This window comes from Eretmochelys imbricata, chromosome 15 (assembly GCF_965152235.1).
Source record: "Eretmochelys imbricata isolate rEreImb1 chromosome 15, rEreImb1.hap1, whole genome shotgun sequence".
Lineage (NCBI taxonomy): Eukaryota > Metazoa > Chordata > Testudines > Cheloniidae > Eretmochelys > Eretmochelys imbricata.
Window position 1 is genome coordinate 1,221,014 of NC_135586.1, and position 21,295 is coordinate 1,242,308.

At 46.6% G+C, this 21,295-nt stretch overlaps 1 protein-coding gene across 8 annotated transcripts in view; it reads left to right on the forward strand.

Moving 5' to 3' along the window:
• The window catches only part of ASCC2 (activating signal cointegrator 1 complex subunit 2), a 48,218-nt gene that overhangs the window by 386 nt on the left and 26,537 nt on the right, over positions 1-21,295 (forward strand). For 4 of the 8 annotated variants that reach the window (XR_013348070.1, XR_013348064.1, XR_013348069.1 and 1 more), the window contains exons 1-10: positions 417-482; positions 2,127-2,176; positions 3,954-4,053; positions 4,927-5,085; positions 5,452-5,622; positions 8,419-8,548; positions 11,809-11,876; positions 13,110-13,220; positions 17,807-17,919; positions 19,616-19,690. Coding sequence is in view for 1 of the 8 variants with exons in the window: in XM_077835125.1 (XP_077691251.1) it covers positions 3,973-4,053; positions 4,927-5,085; positions 5,452-5,622; positions 8,419-8,548; positions 11,809-11,876; positions 13,110-13,220; positions 17,807-17,919; positions 19,616-19,690 (908 nt within the window). In the remaining 7 variants the exon portion in view is untranslated. Of the gene's footprint in view, positions 1-416; positions 483-1,708; positions 2,265-3,953; positions 4,054-4,926; positions 5,086-5,451; positions 5,623-8,418; positions 8,549-11,808; positions 11,877-13,109; positions 13,221-17,806; positions 17,920-19,615; positions 19,691-21,295 lie in introns of those variants that run through there. The other 4 variants (XR_013348065.1, XR_013348066.1, XR_013348068.1 and 1 more) reach the window with 4 other exon arrangements.

Sequence of the window (21,295 nt, forward strand, 5' to 3'; positions counted from 1 at the left end):
CCCGGGCTGGCCCCCTGCGGCGCCCCGGCTGGTCCCCTGCGGGGCCCGGGCAGCGGCTGCGGGGCCCGGGCAGCGGCTGCGGGGCCCGGCGCTGGGGGCTCAACCCTGGCCGGGGCCGCTTCGGGATCGGGGCAGAAGCCGGGGTCGGTCCTGCTCGGAGCGCGGGCGGCACTGGGGGACCCCCGAGGGCCCCGCCAGCCCGGCTCTTCCAGGGCAGCTCGCCCCGGGGCACGGCGGGCGGGCCGGGGCCAGGCGGGATCCAGGGGACCCTCCTCCGAGACCCGGCGCTCGGGGCGGCCCCGGGGAGAGCGCAGGGCGGCCGGGCTCCGGCGGGGGCCGCGGCCCTGAGGGAGCGAGGAGGGCCCCGCGGGGCCCTTTCCGGCCGGTGGCGGAAGCGCCCTTTGACCCCGGAAGTGCCCGGCCGGGGGAGGCGGGGCTGAGCTGTCAGAGCCGGACGGGCCGGTAACGGGCTGGAGCCGCCGGTCAGCGCGCGGGGACCAGCGGGGGGGGCGGAGCCTGGGGGGGGGCAGGGGGACAGTTGGGGGGCTGCGGGGTGGGTCAGGGGAGGTGGGGAGGCAGCGGGGTGACTGGGGGCAGGGGGACAGTTGGGAGGCTGCGGGGTGGGTCAGGGGAGGTGGGGGGCAGCGGGGTGGCTGGGGGCAGGGGGACAGTTGGGGGGCAGCGGGGTGGGTCCGGGGAGGTGGGGGGCAGCGGGGTGGCTGGGGGCAGGGGGACAGTTGGGGGGCAGCGGGGTGGGGGGGCAGCGGGGTGACTGGGGGCAGGGGGACAGTTGGGGGGCAGCGGGGTGGCTGGGGGCAGGGGGACAGTTGGGGGGCTGCGGGGTGGGTCAGGGGAGGTGGGGGAGCAGCGGGGTGACTGGGGGCAGGGGGATAGTTGGGGGGCTGCGGGGTGGGTCCGGGGAGGTGGGGGGGTAGCGGGGTGACTGGGGGCAGGGGGACAGTTGGGGGGCAGCAGGGTGGGTCAGGGGAGGTGGGGGAGCAGCGGGGTGACTGGGGGCAGGGGGATAGTTGGGGGGCTGCGGGGTGGGTCAGAGGAGGGGGGGTGCAGCGGGGTGACTGGGGGCAGGGGGACAGTTGGGGGGCTGCGGGGTGGGTCAGAGGAGGTGGGGGTGCAGCGGGGTGACTGGGGGCAGGGGGACAGTTGGTGGGCAGCGGGGTGGGTCAGAGGAGGTGGGGGTGCAGCGGGGTGACTGGGGGCAGGGGGACAGTTGGTGGGCAGCGGGGTGGGTCCGGGGAGGTGGGGGGGTAGCGGGGTGACTGGGGGCAGGGGGACAGTTGGGGGGCAGCGGGGTGGGTCAGGGGAGGTGGGGGGGCAGCAGGGTGACTGGGGCAGGGGGACAGTTGGGGGGCAGTGGGGTGGGTCAGGGGAGGTGGGGGGTAGCAGGGTGACTGGGGGCAGGGGGACAGTTGGAGGGCAGCGGGGTGGGTCAGGGGAAGTGGGGGGGCAGCGGGGTGGGTCGGGGGGCGGAGCCTGTGGGTGGGGGTGGCTGAGAGGAGTGGGACAGTTGGGCAATGTGGTGGGTCGGGGGAGGTGGGGGGCAGCGAGGTGACTGGGGGCAGGGGGACAGTTGGGGGGCAGCGGGGTGGGTTGGGGGGCGGAGCCTGTGGGTGGGGAGGTGGGGGTGGCTGGGGGGAGTGGGTCAGTGGAAGGAGTTGGGGGCAGTGCCTGCATGTGGAAGGGGGTGGGGTGTTTCTTTAACAATATGTGTGATCTGTGTAACATCAGTGCAGGTTTGCAGCCACTTTCACAAGTCACTGGAGCTGTACCACCAAGTCCCTTATTTTAATCAGCATTGTTGTGTTATTTGATGCAGCATATGAGGACCAATGTGACCTCTTGTCCCCCAGGTGTCTCCTGTCCTCTGCACCTGAGGGTACATCCCCTGGGATCCCTCAGGAGATGCGTGACAAATAGCATTTCAGTGTGACGGGAATGAGACTCTCACTGGAGAGCAGTTCAGTCTCCCCTTGGCAGAGTTGCTTGGCTTTTACACTAGTCCCATCTGCTGATGCAGCCCCAAAGCTATACACAGGGAGTTGTGTCCTCAAGGCTTAAACCAAAGCGCATAGAAAAATGCATATCTTAGTCGTCTTTTTCCTGTTTAGCTCAACAATCTCTTGGTCAGCAGTCTAACTTTTGTCGGTACTGAGCATCGGTAAGTCCTGTTGACTTCAGCTGGAGTTCTTGGTGCTTAGCACTTCAGAAAATTAAGCTGCTGCTTGTTTGTCTGTTTGTTTTTAAAGGTATGTGTATAGTAGATTTTTAAAAACAGTTTTTAGAAATGTAAGTTCACAATTTATTTTGTGTCAAAGACTGAAAAATAACGTAATTTGTCTCAGAATAAAAGCAATATCCTTGTGGTTTTTCAGCCTCAGTGATTTATCATAGAAATGTGAAAATTCCTGCATAGCTATATTTTTAAAACACTGGTGTGAAGCTTACCATTTTAATTGCTTTTAGAATGCTGTAAATAGTTCTCCCCCCCCCTCCCCCTTCCACGCAAGTACCGCACTGGTTGTATATTGGGATTAGCATGGTGAAATGTATTTTTTGTTAAATGGATTTTATAAGAAATCCATTTGTCATAAGATCCATTTATCTAAAAGGTTAAACATTAAAGGTTTTGTCATCTAAAATTTCACGTGGCAAATGGACAAAAGCCTCAGCCTTTCAGGGTATGTCTACACTGCACCTAGGAGCAAGTCTCCCAGCATGGGTACACAGATTCACCCTAGCCAGGCTCAAGCTAGTGTGCTAAAAATAGCAATGTGGATGTTCTGGCACAGGTGGAACCTCGGACTTTCAAGCCCATCTGATCCCAAGGCTTCTGAGCCTGAGCTCCAGCCTGAGCTAGAACGTCCACTTAGTGCACTAAAAATGCCCATCTTGAGCGCGACTAGTGCAAGTCTGTCTGACTGGGCTGGAGGTTTACTTCCAGCTGTGGTTGAGATATACCCAGAGTCTGTCATTTCCAGCTTACGCTTGGATGCTGCACTTGGATCCACTTGGGTGAACATGGCATAAGTGTGGTTCTGCCTGAGGATAAGGGTCCACAGACGTCCATCTAACTTCAGGATCAGGGTCTTAAACTTTAACTTGAATACAACTTTTTAACAGCATTTGAAATAAATGATCGTACTTTTATAAAACCACAGAAATTAAAGTACAAAAGCTTTGTTGAGCTTGCAGTTTCCAAGCTTTTTAATATTTGAGACTTTTAAGGGTGTTTTTAATGGTACATCTTCTCTTGAATTGCCATAGCAAGGTTTTTCATTTAGTAGAACTAATTTTATAATAACAGTATCTGTGAGAATACAGGGGCTTGTACAGAATCAAACAAGCAATGGGCATAAAAGAAAAGTGAAAGCTCGAACATCTTTTCTAGTCTAATCTCATGTCCTTAAAATATATATATTATGCATATAATCATTTAATAAACTTGCTTCATAAGAACACAGAATCTTCTTTTGATAACATGTTAGCAGGATGTCTTATGACCGCCCTTAGAATTTCTGAAATCTGGACATAGACTATGGCTACAGGGCTCTACACAGGAGAGGTCTTAACAGGACTTTTCAGTAACCATGTGAGAATTTTAAGCATTTACACAAAAGAAACTACACCAACAAAAATTCTTTTTGGTGCTCCTGTGGATGTCTTTGTGAGTGCTTGGTGTAAATGCTGTAAAGAAAATATGGCTGTACTCTAAGTCATGGGGAGCTGCTTTTTCTGTGCCTATGCACCTAATCCTTGGATGTCTCCTGAAGTCTGATGTTTGGTGGTGTAAAGGTTTCCTTTGTTTTGATGTGGTTCCAGACTCTAGGGGTGCTTTTTATAGAAGGGGTGCATTTTAAACCTGTCTTGTTTTGTTGTTGGTTAATTGTTTCTGTAAACAGTTCCTCATATTGCTTTTATGTTGGTGTTTGCCAAAGACAGAGAGATCTCAGCACAATGCCAGTATTGCCCTTGGATGAACTCCAGCTTAGAGAGACGGATCCAAAGACAGGGAAACTGAGGACTTTACCAGCATTGGTGAGCTGTGTAGTTTTTTAAATGAAAACATTCAATAAATCATTCTCTCATTTCAAGAAGCGACTTTAGCAAAACTGGCTCTGGGACCAAAATACAGTGAAACCCAAACAGCTTCCCTATAGGAGGAGGTTTTATTTGAAGTGAAATTGAAGTCTGCATGTTGTAATGCATTGAAACTATTTGGGGCTTTTGTTCTATGGTGTATCCAAGTTTATTATAAACGTAGTCTTCATTCCGAGAATTGCTTGATGGATAGTGTTGATATTCCTGTAGTGGAGAGGAAACTTACTGATATTTGAAACTCAGGTTAGAAGTTTAACTCTGAGGTGGAGCATCAGTGTTGGTTCCTCTGTGCCACCACGTTCTGTGCCCTCGCCCATGTGGATTTGCAACCACAGGCTGAAGTCAGAGCTCAGTGCAATGCAAGCTGCACTAAAGGACGATAACCTGTTTGATTTCTGTATTGGATAGTCCAATCAGCTTGACTCTGGAAGGAGCTGAAGCAGCGGTATTGAAAGGGAGCAACATTTCAAAGGAATGACTTTGAGCTGCTGCTGTTTCTTTTGGAGGTGTGGGAGAGTTGCTTGTCAGTGATTTATCTGAATGGGATACAAGGAGCAACACATACTGAACTGTGCAGGATTCTGAAAATATTATTGAAAAATAAGGATGATGCAGAACCACTGATCTGCAGTGTTTTAAAGATTAAAGAGCGGGGAGACCTGCCAGTGAACATAAGAGGATGGATTCCTGATAACTACACACCAGTTTCCTAAAAATATCAGAGATGTCCCTGGCTGCATAAATGGTTAAGAGGAATTCTTGTTGCTTGGTCCCTAATTTGTTAACACATTGTCTTTTTGCTTTCTGTAGCATCCAGAACTGAAAGCTGATCGGTCTTTTGTGCTATATAAACCACCCCCTAAAGTCAGAGACCCTGCTCTAGTGGAGGAGTTCTTGGAACGAGCAAAGTTCATTGCAGATGATCTGAACTGGCTTCTGGCTTTGCCTCATGATAAATTTTGGTGCCAGGTAACATTACTGAATAGATAATAAATAAAAACCTGTGACTTATATGGGTGCTTAGAAAAATAAGTAGGTTTAATTCATGTATCTGATGAAGGCTCATAATTGCCTTTTGTTGCTCGTACCCAAACATCTTAATTTTGGATCGTGTAACATTAAGATTGTAATATTTCCTTAAAGATTTTTGATAATGAATTTTAAAACTGTTAGTTTGGAATCAATGGACCATGGACTCCTCTGAACACCTTTGATTTCTTTGGCTTACTGTTGAATTTAAATACCATGCACTGCATATGTGTCATGTGATGCGGTGTACCACTGTGCATGCTTCATCTTTCCCTCTCCCCATTTGCCTTTGTTCTGTTGTATTAGGTCATATTTGATGAGACACTTCAGAAATGCCTGGATTCATATCTGTGCCATGCCCCTCGCAAGTTTGATGCATCGTTGGATTTCCCTCTGGAGGTGAATGACATCCAAAAATGCCTTCATCGGAGTGTCTTCCTAACCTTCCTCAGAATGTCCACTCACAAGGAGTCCAAAGTAAATACCTCTTCTTCTTACCCTCACTGCACACTGTATGGCTTACAAAAATTGATAGACATTTTGGGAAACAGACTGTGTTTCCTATTCATCTCTCCCGGCTGCCTTCCTTTTTTAGCCCCTATTTTTCTCATTCCAATAGTTTCCACAAAGATAGTCCACCAATCAGCAAAGGACAGAACTATCTTAAGTGCGTAATGATTTCATTAATCTGCTTCACAAAGGAAAATGCTACTCTTAATAATAGGTTAGCAAGGTGTGGCATTATAAATGGATAGTATAAGAGAATCTACAGTAAGTTAGCCTTTGCAGGGCTTCATAAAAGGTGTGAGAGACTGTCGGAGGCCCCTGTAGCCATGTGTTGGTGACCACTCTCATGCCACCTGCCGCCCTGGTCCAGGCATCAAGTCATGCAACCCAGACTGAGACTTCTCCCATTGTACTTTCTCCAAATTTCTGCCTCTCCCTATGGTTGATTTAAAATTGCATCCAATTACAGTTTTCTTTGCATCATGATAAAGGGTGTGTGAGTGCAATGCTCATTAGCAGAGGTGGAAGTTTCACAAGGGCCTTAAAGAAACTCATTCTGTCCTCAGGTTTTAATAATTACTGACCTGAAATCCTCCTTGGTTTATGTCAGGGTTCCCTCCCCTCCCCCCTGACTCTGAACTCTGGGGTACTGATGTGGGGACCTGCATGAAAGACCCCCTAAGCTTATATTTTACCAGCTTAGGTTAAAACTTCCCCAAGGCACAAATTCCTTTCCTTGTCCTTGGATGGTATTGCTGCCACCACCAAGTGATTTATACAAAAATTCAGGGAGGGGTCACTTGGAATCCCTGTCCCTCCAAAATATTCCCCCAAGCCCCTTCACCGCCTTTCCTGGGGAGGCTTGAGAATTATATACCAATCAATTGGTTAGCAATATGAGCACAGACCAAACCCTTTGTCTTTAGGACACTGAAAATCAATCAGGTTCTTAAAAAAAGAACTTTATAAAGAAAAAGTAAAAGAATTACACCTGCAAAATCAGGATGGAAGGTAACTTTACAGGATAAATAAAAGGATTTAAAACACAGAGGATTCCCCTCTGGCTCAGCTTCACAGTTACAAAACAGGAATGAAACTACCTTTTTAGCATAGGGAAAATTTACAAGCTAAAACAAAAGATAGCCTAATGCATTTCCTTGCCTACTTACAATTTCCGTAATTTTAGATGGATCATTCCAGGTATATTTTCAGGAAATATTGTACCTGCTTGGTCACTCCCTCCGTACAGAGAGGGAACAAACAAAGAGAGCCACAAACAAATTCTCACCCCAGATTTGAAAGTATCTTCATTCCTCATTGGTCCTTCTGGTCAGGTGCCAACTAGGTTATTTGAGCTTCTTAACCCCTTACAGGTAAAGCGATTCAGTATAGCTGCCAAGGAGGGATTTTATGCTACCCTTTTCTTTATATTTATGACCGTTTATGCATTGTCATGATGGTCAATTTCAGTCTGTTTTGAGAAAAGATCTCAGTGTGAGTGTTGGAGGAGTGGGAAGAGAACAGGTGAAAGAAGTGCTGTATCCTGTAGTTAACATCAATAAAAGTACTCCATACTTCTGCAGAGCCTTTCATCTGAGAAGGAATACTGTACAGACATTAATCAATTAAACCTCACAGCTCCAATGAGGTAGCTGAGTATTTGGGTAAATTGAAGTCAATTGTTTTCCTGTTGCCACATAGCAAATTAGTGAGAGTGCTAGAAATAGAACCCAGCAATCCTAACTCCCTGTCCAGGGTATTAACTGGGAGAACACATGCTTTGGATGGATAATGTTTGCCATCATAAGCAAATCCTTCTTTTATTAGTCATTGCTTCCACTATTATTCTTTAAATTGCATACTTCTCCATTTCAGAAGCAAAGAGAATTTTAGTTTGAAGACCTTTGTCATTTAGAATTTTAAAAACATTTCCAGCCTAACATGTTAGTTACATGAGTTACATCTGGAAGATGGAGTTGGTGTAGGGGTTTGGAGCACAGAGATGTAAATCAGGAGTCTTGGGTTCTGTTCCTATCTGTGCCACTGATGAAGTGATTTTAGGCAAGGAACTTAATTCCTCAGTGCCTTGGCTTCCAAATCTGTAAAATGCTTGCCTACCTCCCAGGGTGGTAGTCTTGATATCTTTGAGGTGCTTGGGTTAAAGATGTTGGACAATGCATAGGTATTACTGTAAATGCTTTAATCCTTGCAGAGTTAGGGTTACCATACATCTGGACATTTTTTCTTTTTTGATCCTCCACCCTCTGTCTGAGTGGATTTTTCAAATAAGAGGCAACGTCTGGATTTTTGTGACCTAACTAGCTGATGTTGCATCTCAGAAAGAGCTGTCTCCATTCCATGAGGTCGCTGCAGCTGATTGGTTACTTCCTTGCAGCCACAGCTGCTGGATCCTGCCCACCCAGGCCCCAGCTCCCAGCCTTGGGGTGGGGGAGAGGCTGGGAGGTGCTGCATCCTGGGCCCACGCCAGTTACCCTGCCACGGTGATAGGGAGTGACACTGCCCCCCACCTCGAGAGTGAGGCTACAGGAAACCCCTGAAGCATCCCCCTCTTCCAGTACACACACACCCCTCCAGCATCCCCCAGATACCCCCTCCTCCCAACTCCACCTCCCACATTGTCTTCTTTTTGGGAACCTGAAATATGGTAACCCTATGCAGAGTAGAATATGGATTCTCTTTCAAGTTGTTAGAAGTTTATTTTGTCTTTTTTTTTTTTTTTAATCTGGTTTCTCTTGTTTTTAATAGGAACACTTCATCACACCTTCTGTTTTTGGAGAAATTCTTTACAATAACTTCCTGTTTGACATCCCTAAGATTCTGGATCTGTGTGTGCTCTTTGGGAAAGGAAATGGCTCCCTACTTCAGAAGATGATTGGTTAGTCAAAGCTGGGGACAGCTTGTTGCTTTAGGCTTTCTAGTTGTTCTCTGAAAGGCAGGCATTGAAGGGGGTGGGATTGCTACTGAGTGAAGCAACCTCAGAACAAACTCTTCCTTATAAAATAAGAAATTGGGATTTCTGAATAAGACAAGTTTTCTTTTACTTTCTTGTGAACCATCTTTATTTATGGGTGATGTGGGGAGGGGATTACACTTTGCTGTTTGGGAGAGCTAGGTTTGTTTCATAGTCCCTCTTGCTTCCTAGGGTAGATCTGCTACAGGGTCTCTTTATTGCTCAACAGTAACTCCTCTGGCTAGTTAAAATGCAGCTCTGAGACTGTAAAGGGACACTGTGCTTCCACAAGGAACATGGAAGATCCTGGGGGTGAGGAGAAAGTCCAGAAAGCCTTATTCTTTGCAGGATGAGGGAAGGGGGAGCAGTCTGACTGCTAAGATTGGTCCTTTTGCTCCTGTAGCTGGCAGCTAGACAAAACACACAATGTGATTGTTCTGTGACTACAGAGAACTTGAACTGGAAAAACAGAACTTGATTTTCATAGAGTCCCTGTTAGTTGCAAAGTATCTCAAAGCACTTTACCAACTGAATTCATCACTGCTCTGCCTGTGTCTGTGTCAGCAAACACAGCAGCAATTATACGTTTAGCAACAGCTCAGCCTTGGACATTAGAACCTGTTTTATGGTCAGAGGACGAGTTGGTCTGGACACTGCATTTATCCCTATTCTTTTCATAAGGGGCCATCTGCGATCCTTAACTTCCACCTGAGCAGGGCTGGTGGAGCACGTAGTTTTGGATACAATAAGATCTAGAATCCTTCATCTAAAATTCAAACCCAGACTGTTCTGAAGTTTGAATAATTTAACTTTTTTCCTTCCTTTGAAAGATGGCTATTATTGGATTTTTCATTCAATCCAAGCTAAAATGGGAAGTATGAGAAATCTTCTGACACAGGCTGTTCAAACAAGATTTTTGCCAAATTTCCAGGCCTCAGCACTTTGACTTTTGAATGCTGATCTTTCTCCTCTTTTTTTTGTTTTTGTTTTTCTTTTTTCTTTCCAGGGTCTCTTGACATAAGCTCACTCTACTGTGCCCCAAATGCAGGAGACACCCCCCCAAAAAGGCCCTTTAGAGGAGTTATCAAAATGTTCTTTTTTCTTTTCTTTTTTTTTAAGTCTATGTTTCAAAAACCTAGTCTAAATGGTACATGCAATTACTGTGATTGTGTGTGCAACAGCAGTAATTGTGCACACAGATGTCCTGTGACATGTCTACCTGGCTGTTTGTGTATGCAATCATGGTATCTGCATGTGCAATTCAGGTGTGCAAATGCATAAAATCAGATTTTTCCTGTCCTTATTCTTCTCTGTGAAACATTTTTCACAGGTCTTACACACATGTGTAAACTCTGCAAGAGGTTTGTCCTTGTGGTGGAACCATGGTAATCTGTACAGCATGTCTGGTAATTCATGGAAAAAGGGCAATCAATGTCTCTCCACTACTCAGTTAAGATTTACAGCACTCTGCTATTCTGCAGAATATTTTGAAAAGATAATGAGAGCAATACCTAGTCTTATGTTATTAAGATAAGGCCTCGTTACCTTTAAAAAATATGCTACAGAACATTTGCTGGCGTACATGGAATTAGCAATTAAAACTCAACTACAGCTGTCAAATAAAGGAACTAGGAGCATTTAGTGATATTATTTACTGACTCAACCAACCTTGCAGTGCTTGAATCATCTAGCATCTTGGACAATGTGTTCTAATGAACATTCTCATTACCAGCCCTCCAAAGGCTCTTAAGCAAAATAAGATGTGATGGGATAAGAGGGAAGGTCCTCTCATGGATTGGTTAAAAGATAGGAAACAAAGGGTAAGAATCTATGGTTAGTTTTCAGAATGGAGAGTGGTAAATAGTGGTGTCCCCCAGGGGTCTGTACTGGGCCCAGTCCTATTTAACATATTCATAAATGATCTGGAAAAAGGGGTAAGTAGTGAGGTGGGAAAATTTGCAGATGATACAAAACTGCTCAAGATAGTTAAGTCCCAGGCAGATTGCGAAGAGCTACAAAAGGATCTTTCAAAACTGGGTGACTGGGCAACAAAATGGCAGATGAAATTCACTTTCGATAAATATAAAGCAATGCACATTGAAAAACATAATCCCAACTATACATACAAAATGATGGAGTCTAAATTAGCTGTTACCACTCAAGAAAGAGATCTTGGAGTCATTGTGGATAGTTCTCTGAAAACATCCACTCAATGTGCAGAGGCAGTCAAAAAAGTGAACAGAATATTGGGAATCATTAAGAAAAAGCATAGAAAATAAGACCGAAAATATCATATTGCCGCTATATAAATCCATGCTATGCCCACATCTTGAATAGTGCGTGCAGATGTGGTCGCCCCATTTCAAAAAAGATATATTGGAATTGGAAAAGGTACAGAAAAGGGCAACAAAAATGACTAGGGGTATAGAACAGCTTCCATATGAGGAGAGATTAATAAGGCTGGGACTTTTCAGCTTGGAAAAGAGACAGCTAAGGGGGAATATGATAGAGATCTATAAAATCATGACTGGTGTGGAGAAAATAAATAGGGAAGTATTATTTACTTCTTCTCATAACACAAGAATTAGGGGTCACCAAATGAAATTAATAGGCAGCAGCTTTAAAACAGACAAAAGGAAGTATTTTTTCTCACAATGCCCAGTCAGTCTGTGGAACTCCTTGCCAGAAGATGTTGTGAAAGCCAAGATTATAACAGGGTTAAAAAAAGAACTAGATAAGTTACTGGAGGATAGGTCCATCAATGGTTATTAGCCAGGATGGGCAGGGATGGTGTCCCGAGCCTCTGTTTGCCAAAAGCTGGAAACGGGCGACAGAGGATGGATCACTCAATGATTACCTGTTCTGTTCATTTCCTGTGGGGCACCTGGCACTGGCCACTGTTGAAAGACAAGATACTGGGCTGGATGGACCTTTGGCCTGATCCAATATGGCCATTCTTACGTTCTCCAGCTGTACTGAACTGTTAGGAGATGGTCAGCTATATAGGAACAAGCACTGTACCTGTGGTGGGTATAGGTCAATAGTTCCACCCTGGGTGGTTACAAGTCTTATTTTTAGAGAAGATGCTGTGGATAGTACATAAGGATGTTGCTTGGTGTGAGGCTGCTTGTTGGGCTGAACGTTTGAATTAATCTGGAATGGATTTTTTCCTCCTCTTCTTTCAGAAAACATCTTCACTCAGCAATCAAGTTACTTCAGGGACTTGAATGAGACGGTGCCCACAATCCTACAGGTACTGCCTCTTTATCTGGCTTGGGGTGGTTTTCTGAGCCTCCAGGGGAGGCTCTGACACAGTCCCAGGAGGCATAGTTGCAGGCTGGAAGAATTGTTTGTGTTTCTTTGTATTTGATCCCCTGAATTATACCAGCCGATGTTAGATGGCTTTTATCTACAATGGTTTACTCACAGCTAACCCCCTCACATCCTACCTGTTTATGACACTATCCTTGCTGCGAATCCTTGGGACTTCCTGTGCTAGATAGTTCATATAGGAAGTGCCCATTTCCCCCTGCCCAAATACAAGAGACTGAGACATTTACACTTGTGATCACACCCAGTAAGCTCACAGGAGAGAATGAAAATATCTTTGGAACCAAGATACATAAATTGCTCCTATACAGATATTAGCCAGGTCCAATGTTCTGAGCTTTCGTTGCTCTGAGCAATAAGAATTTCCCCACACTGACTGGGCTATGCTCATATTTAATTTGAATATGAATCAAGGTACCTTGGCATCATTGCAATGGGAAAATTTTGTGTTTTAGTCCTCAAACAAATAAATTTTAAAAAGTAATTTTGTCGAGACTGCTGGGATGGCTTTCTGTTCTCTCTGGTGTCTCCATCTCTATCACGCTTCGGATGTACTAAACTCAGCGGTCCAGGAGCACTTGTGTGAGAGATGGTGTCACATGTAAAAGTGCTCTGTGATGCCAGATTATCCATTCAAAACAGTTATTTGAAGGGCAGTGAAGATTCTGCCCATTGTATGTGGTGTATGTCTTGAAGCAATTACTTTGGGTTTACAGAGCTCTGCTTTGCATACTGTGTGTTAGATGTTTTGTTAATTAACACTATCACAGAAAGAGCATCGGGATATTTGCATGCACGCATATACCAGTCCAAAGTCCACTTGGTGATTTAAAGGAAAAGCAGTATAAATCCAAATACTCAACTTCAAAAATGCCTGTGGCCCCTCTGTTCATCTTATAGTCTGCTCTGTTGGAGGGAGGAGGATGGCAAATCTCCAAAGATGCAAATGTAATAGTTGTTTCTTAAGTTCTAGGCTGTGAGAGAAAGATACAGATAAATTTGTCCCTGCTTTCAGGTTAGGCAGCTCTCTATTGTGTGTAAATAGCAATGTCTTTTGTTCAGTTCAGCTGACAGTCATAAAAGGACTGCTGACAAGATAGAACACACTGGGTGCATTTGCCTGTCTGATGTAATAATGGTTTGCTTTGTGATCCAGGTGTTCAACAACGTTCTGCAGGAGTGTGGCTTGCAATGTGATGGGGCCTCAGCCAAACCCCAGAAATTGGAAGAAAGAGTCAAAGTGACTCCTAGTACCATGCCTCTCCAGGTGGAGTTATTGCTGTAACCTTTCCCGCCGTGTACATAGCTTTTTTGCTAAGCTAACCACAGACTGTTAACCCGCATTGAGTCAAATGGTTCCCAGATACTTAGGTCTCATTAAGCATATGGCTCCTAGACATTGTTTCAGTGCTTATCATGTGACGGAGTTCCATATTCTTTGTTCTTCTATTCATTTTGGGTTGCCTTTCCACCGATAAATTCTGGTATGACCTTTATTTCCTTTCCTTTCCAACCCCTGCTAAGCAGTGTGAAAGGGAATATTATGAAATAAAGCAATATCAAGGATCTGAGTAACTGCAAAATTGCTTTATGATGACGATCTTGCATTAAAATAGCCCCTTCCTTCAAAATTATTAGTTGTATAGCCATGGTGCAGGAAAGGGCCCCATTGGGCTAGGTGCTGTACAAGCGCATATTAAAAGAGTTTATAATCTAACGTAAATCTCCAGACATTTTAACAGTACAAACCATATATAGGATTAGTTTTCAAACTGTGAGGCCCACCCCCAAGTAGGGGCATGATGAGGTTATCGGGGGCACGAGGTAGGTGTGGGGTTGCAGCTGGCTAAGTGTCCGGGAGAGGGGAACAGCAGGGAGAGCACACAGGGAGTCCTGGTAGTGGTGGTGGAGTGCAGGTCTACCCCAGACTCACACCACGCAGCAGCCACTTCCTCCCCTCTCTGACCACTGGGGACTCCCTGCGTGCTGTGCCCACTGCTACCCAGCCCACAGGGCCCAGATGCCTGGCTGGCCACAGCTCCATGTGTTTTTAAATCCTCTGAAGCCTGTAGGAGTGAGGGACTCTGGACTTGCGGGAGGGAGGGTGAGGAGCCCTGGTTGGATCCACGCCATGCTGCCATGGTGTCGTCTGGGGATCATAGAATATCAGGGTTGGAAGGGACCTCAAGAGGTCATCTAGTCCAACCCCCTGCTCAAAGCAGGACCAATCCCCAACTAAATAGTCCCAGCCAGGGCTTTGTCAAGCCTGACCTTAAAAACCTCAAAGGAAGGAGATTCCACCACCTCCCTTGGTAACTCATTCCAGTGCTTCACCAACCTCCTAGTGAGAAAGATTTTCCTAATATCCAACCTAAACCTCCCCCATTGCAACTTGAGACCATTACTCCTTGTTTTGTCATCTGCCACCACTGAGAACAGTCTAGATCCATCCTCTTTGGAATCCCCTTTCAGGTAGTTGAAAGCAGCTATCAAATCCCCACTCACTCTTCTCTTCTGGAGACTAAACAATCCCAGTTCCCTCAGCCTCTCCTCATAAGTCATGTGTTCCAGTCCCCTAATCATTTTTGTTGCCCTCCGCTGGACGCTTTCCAATTTTTCCACATCCTTCTTGTAGTGTGGGGCCCAAAACTGGACACAGTACTCCAGATGAGGCCTTACCAATGTCGAATAGAGGGGAACAATCATGTCCCTCGATCTGCTGGCAATGCCCCTACTTATACATCCCAAAATGCTGTTAGCCTTCTTGGCAACAAGGGCACGCTGTTGACTCATATCCAGCTTCTCGTCCACTGTAACCCCTAGGTCCTTTTCTGCAGAACTGCTGCCTAGCCACTCAGTCCCTAGTCTGTAGCAGTGCATGGGATTCTTCCGTCCTAAGTGCAGGACTCTGCACTTGTCCTTGTTGAACCTCATCAGATTTCTTTTGGTCTAATCCTCAAATTTGTCTAGGGCCCTCTGTATCCTATCCCTACCCTCCAGCATATCTACCACTCCTCCCAGTTTAATGTCATCTGCAAACTTGCTGAGGGTGCAATCCACACCAACCTCCAGATCATTAATGAAGCTATTGAACAAAAGCGGCCCCAGGACCGACCCTTGGGGCACTCCACTTGATACCGGCTGCCAACTAGACATGGAGCCATTGATCACTACCCGTTGAGCCCGACGATCTAGCCAGCTTTCTGTCCACGTTATAGTCCATTTATTCAGCCCATACTTCTTTAACTTTCTGGCAAGAATACTGTTGGAGACCGTATCAAAGGCTTTGCTCAAGTCAAGGAATAATAAGTCCACTGCTTTGCCCTCATCCACAGAGCCAGTTATCTCATCATAGAAGGCAATTAGATTAGTCAGGCATGACTTGCCCTTGGTGAATCAGTGCTGACTGTTTCTGATCACTTTCCTCTCCTCTAAATGCTTCAGAATTGATTCTTTGAGGACCTGCTCTATGATTTTTCCAGGGACTGAGGTGAGGCTGACTGGCCTGTAGTTCCCTGGATCCTCCTCCTTCCCTTTTTTAAAGATGGGCACAACATTAGCCTTTTCCCAGTCATCCGGGACTTCCCCCGATCGCCATCAGTTTTCAAAGATAATGGCCAATGGCTCTGCAATCACATCCGCCAACTCCTTTAGCACTCTCGGATGCAGCGTATCCGGCCCCATGGACTTGTGCTCGTCCAGCTTTTCTAAATAGTCCCGATCCACCTCTTCCTCCACAGAGGGCTGGTCACCTCCTCCCCATGCTGTGCTGCCCAGTGCAGTAGTCTGGGAGCTGACCTTGTTCGTGAAGACAGAGGCAAAAAAAGCATTGAGTACATTAGCTTTTTCCACATCCTCTGTCACTAGGTTGCCTCCCTCATTCAGTAAGGAGCCGACACTTTCCTTCACTTTCTTCTTATTGCTAACATACCTGAAGAAACCCTTCTTGTTACTCTTAACATCTCTTGCTAACTGCAATTCCAGGTGTGATTTGGCCTTCCTGATTTCACTCCTGCAGTGTCCTGCTGACACCTGAGTGGGAGCTGTCTGCTCCCCTCAGTCACTTCCCAGATGGGTGGATGTTGGTGGTGGGGTGGAGTGAGGGCATGTTATGTGACTCCCATGTTGAAGGGGGAGCACAGCAAAAAAGTTTGGGAACCTCTGATGTAGAAGAATCATAGACTTTAAGGTCAGAAGGGACCATTATGACCATCTAGTCTGACCTCCTGCACAACGCAGGCCACGGAATTTCACCCACCAACTCCTGTAACAAACCCCTAACTTATGTCTGAGCTATTGAAGTCCTCAAATCGTGGTTTAAAGACTTCAAGGTGCAGAGAATCCTCCAGCAAGTGACCTGTGCCCTATGCTGCAGAGGAAGGCAAAAAACCCCCATGGCCTCTGCCAATCTGCCCTGGAGGAAAATTCCTTCTTGACCCCAAATATGGCGATCAGCTAAACCCTGAGCATGTGGGCAAGACTCACCAGCCAGACAACCAGGAAAGAATTCTCTGTAGTAACTCAGATCCCACCCCATCTAACATCCCATCACAGGCCATTGGGCATATCTTCCACTAGTAGTCGAAGATCAATTAATTGCCAAAATTAGGCTATCCCATCATAACATCTCTTCCATAAACTTATCAAGCTTTGTCTTGAAGCCAGATATGTCGTTTGCCCCCACTGCTTCCCTTGGAAGGCTGTTCCAGAACTTCACTCTTCTCTTGGTTAGAAACCTTCATCTAATTTCAAGTCTAAACTTCCTGATGGCCAGTTTATATCCATTTGTTGTTGTGTCCACATTGGTACTGAGCTTAAATAATTCTTCTCCCTCCATGGTATTTATCCCTCTGATATATTTAGAGAGAGCAATCGTATCTTCCCTCAGCCTTCTTTTGGTTAGGCTAAACAAGCCAAGCTCATTGAGTCTCCTTTCAGAAGACAGGTTTTCCATTCCTCAGATCATCCGAGTAGCCCTTCTCTGTACCTGTTCCAGTTTGAATTCATCCTTCTTAAACATGGGAGACCAGAACTGCACACAATATTCCAGATGAGGTCTCACCAGTGCCTTGTATAACAGTACTAATACCTCCTTATCTCTACTGGAAATACCTCGCCTGATGCATCCCAAGACCGCATTTGCTTTTCTGACGGCCATATCACATTGGCGGCTCATCGTCATCCTGTGATCGACCAGTACTCCGAGGTCCTTCTCCTTCTCTGTTACTTCCACGTAATGCGTCCCCAGTTTATAACAGAAATTCTTGTTATTAATCCCTAAATGTGTGACCTTGCACTTTTCACTATTAAATTTCATCCTATTACTATTACTCCAGTTTACAAGGTCATCCAGACCTTCCTGTATGATATCCTGGTCCTTCTCTGTATTGGCAATACCTCCCAATCACTTTGGCTGCCACTGAAAATGGACCATGTCAGCTCCTTACGTTCAAACACTAATGTTGTGCAACCATTTAGGATAGAAGGGGAAGAATTCTGTATCCAGCTGGAGTTCCAGAGGGACTTAAGGAGGTAAATTGCCATTATGCAAAATGGGATTTGGCCAGGAGCCCCCTAATTTAACAAAAGTGCCTTAGAAACTTTAATGAGCATCAGTAGTCAGACACTTTCATTATGCCTTCTGAGGGAGAAAAGGGCTAATATAGTTGTTGTTCTAAATTTTTGTAGACTATCTTATTTGTTCTGTGAGGTCAGACTCTCTTCCCACCCTCAAAAGAGCAGCTTTTCTGTGAACTCAGTGCGTTAGCACTAGTCTCAGAATATTAGGCTAACAGGACAACTTGATGTGACTTTTTCCTCTTTTTGGATAATGAATAGTTCTTTCTCTACCAGGCATTGAAGGATATCGTGCTGTACTTGTGTGACACTTGCACCACCCTTTGGGCCTTTCTTGATGTCTTTCCCCTGGCCTGTCAGACTGTCCAAAAACATGACTTCTGTTACAGGTACGTGTCTAGTTCCTGACAGCTTGGCTTAGGGGAGTATAAATGCTGAGTGTGCTGTTTTGTCCTTTCCCTTTACATTTATCATTAAAAGAATAGGCTGCTCAGTTTATTCTGATGGTAGAATAGTCTTTTGGAGAATAAAACAGGTCACTACAGGGGTTGCCCAGAGTTTCCCCAGTTGAGGAGTACCTTGGCAATTTGCCAGGAGGTTGGCTTGTACCTAATTTCCATAAAATGGACCAGATTGCAGCCACTTCCTCAGTAATATTGCAGTGTGTCCTATAAAGATTTCAGGGTTTAGCACGCCATCGTCATCTGGGTGTAGGCAGCACTGTGTACAGGGATCGGTGGTCTCTGCAGGCTGTCCCTTTAATAAGGATGTGGGCAACCACACGCTAAGTCAGTCGCTTTGGCCACAATTGCCTTGATTGTGGATATTAATGATGATGTAGATTTAAAAATGTGGCTCATTACATTTGGTAAGATAAGAGGTTTTAAGCTCTAAGAAGTGTAGGTTGCTGGAGGGTTATCCCCATTGTTTGTCGTCATACTATTTACAGTAGTCAGATTATTGGACTGGTGGTGAATGTTTAGACTGGCCAAACAGCTGCACTATGGTGATTGGTAACCCAAGGGGAAAAAACAGTTGCTTTTAGTTCTGTTGTTGTTGTCTGAAATACACTAAAATGGCCCTGCCCTCTTTTAAGGGGATAGCTGCATTTTATTAATGCACTGTCTATCTGGACTAATCACTGGTTCTTTTGGGTATGGCAGGTGAATACTGATTTGCATGTGTCCCTTTCTGAGAATCTAAAAGGTTTCTAAATCATCCTCTTGTCACTCTTGCTAATCTTCTGTGTCCTGACCTAGAAGTATGAACTGGTTTCTGCTATGTTGTTAAACTGGTGTCCTTGAGGCATGTTAACGTCTTGATATGAGACCAGTTATGAGCAGTGTGTGTGTATCCTCTACACACCATTTTGCAGTCTTAGCCTCTGTACAAAGAACTATAAACCATCAGTTGTAAACCCCTAGCAAATCATGAAGCAAACCCAGTTGTTTCTCGGTGAGGGCAAGTATATCTGCATCCCATGATGCTTTGTCTCTAGGTAAAAATGGTGTGTATGGGCTGTGTAGCTTTCAGAACCAGGTACTAGGCCAAAGTGGTTCCTTTGTTCCTTCCCAAGACCCAAAAGGAGCGTGTGTTCTCTCTCCCTGCAAATGGGACCAAGCATGTCTGCCGTCAAAGCCTCTGTGTCTAGCTCCCCTGATCTCTGCAGTATTGGAAAGAGGAGATCTAACAGAAGTAAGAAGGGAGTTCAGTTTGGGTGCATCAGTCTGTCAACTCTTCATGGGCTGCAGATGTGAGTGCAGAATGCTCTAGAGTAGCTCAGGCCATTTGCCTAGTCAGCAGCAGGATGCTTTGAAACCGTCTCATTCGGCTGCAGCTGTAGCATAAGTGCTGAACAGATCCAAAGGGAGCTGCTGTTTGCCAGCCTCACATCTATTTAGTTGTATTTCTGGGAATAAGCTATAATGAAACAAAGGTCAGAGCAGGAACTGAGGATCAGCGCTGGAACTGCTAGTAATGAGAGACTGGAGATATCAATATCAAGATTCCCATTTGATATGTTTTTTAATGAAGTATTCTAAAAACATCTGTTGACAGTTCTTGTTTTATTACATGTTTTTGCAGACTGGCTTCATTTTATGAACTGGCGTTTCCTGAGCTGGAATCTGCAATTAGGAGGAGGACATGTGAGGATAAGAGGTAAAAAGTGCAGAGAAGATTTGCTCATTCTTTTCAGAGAGAACCACCCCTACACTAAATTAAAACACTATTTCCCCTTCCACATCCATCTCCTTAGTCTCTCTCTGCCTTTCTTGGCTTCTTCTCAAGAGTCCTGAAGAAGAAGCTTTTCTGACTTCAAAAAAAGCCTCTTTCCCATCTGGTGGGATTTTTAATTAAATCCTTCCCTCCTTTCTAGGGAGAGGCTCTGCATAGTGCACTATCCCAGAGTAGTTGCATCCTAAACCTGTAATAAAGTGCAAGCATGTAAAAGAGCTGGTATACTTCCATTCATAGATTTGCCCCAATGTGTTTGAAAGCAGAGTTCTTGCTAAGGTGGTTTAAATACCATTTGCTTAGCTAGTGAGAACCAAGCGTAACAGTGCTTAAAAAATGTTTATAGAGCAACTTTGTTTAGAATATGTATTCAAACAGATTGTGAAATGGTTCTGTCTGCTCCTTGCAGCAGAGACAGACTGTGGGCTTGTTTACATGAACAGTTAGATCAGGGTCTCAAACTTTTATATGGCTGACCCCTTTCACACAGGAAGTCTCTGAGTATGACCCCCCCTTATAAATTAAAAGCACATTTTTTATATTAACGTTATTATAAATGCTGGAGGCGAAGCAAGGTTTGGGGGTGGAGGCAGACAGCTCGCAACCCCCATGTAATAACCTTGTGACCCTCTGAGGGGTCACGACCCCCAGTTTGAGAACCCCTTAGAGCAGGGTTGGGCAAACTTTTTGGCCCGAGGACGACATTGGAGTTGCGAAACTGTATGGAGGGCCTGGTAGGGAAGGCTGTGCCTCCCCAAACAGCCTGGCCCCCTTCCCTTATCTGCCCCCTGACTGCCCCCCTCAGAACTCCTGACCCATCCACCCTCCCCCCCCCCCCCCCCGGCTCCCTGTCCCCTCACTGCCCCGACCCCTATCCACACCCCTGCCCCTAACCGCCTCCAGGGACCTCACCCTCTATCCAGCCCCCCCGCTCCCTGTCCCCTCACTGCCCCGACCCCTATCCACACCCCCACCCCCTGACAGGCCCCCCCACTCCCTGTCCCCTGACACCTCCCCCAAACCTCCGCCCCATCCAACTGCCCCCCAGGATCCCCTGCCCCTTATCCAACCCCTCCGCTCTCCACCCCTTACCATGCTGCGCTGCCCGACAGGAGCTCTCAGCCCCGCCGCCCAGCTGGAGTCAGCCACGCTGCCGCGCTGCCTGGCAGGAGCTCTCAGCCCCGCCGCCCAGCTGGAGTCAGCCACGCTGCCGCGCTGCCTGGCAGGAGCTCTCAGCCCCGCCGCCCAGCTGGAGTCTGCCGCGCTGCCCGGCAGGAGCTCTCAGCCCCGCCGCCCAGCTGGAGTCTGCCGCGCTGCCTGGCAGGAGCTCTCAGCCCCGCCGCCCAGCTGGAGTCTGCCGCGCTGCCTGGCAGGAGCTCTCAGCCCCGCCGCCCAGCTGGAGTCTGCCGCGCTGCCCGGCAGGAGCTCTCAGCCCCGCCGCCCAGCTGGAGTCTGCCGCGCTGCCTGGCAGGAGCTCTCAGCCCCGCCGCCCAGCTGGAGTCTGCCGCGCTGCCTGGCAGGAGCTCTCAG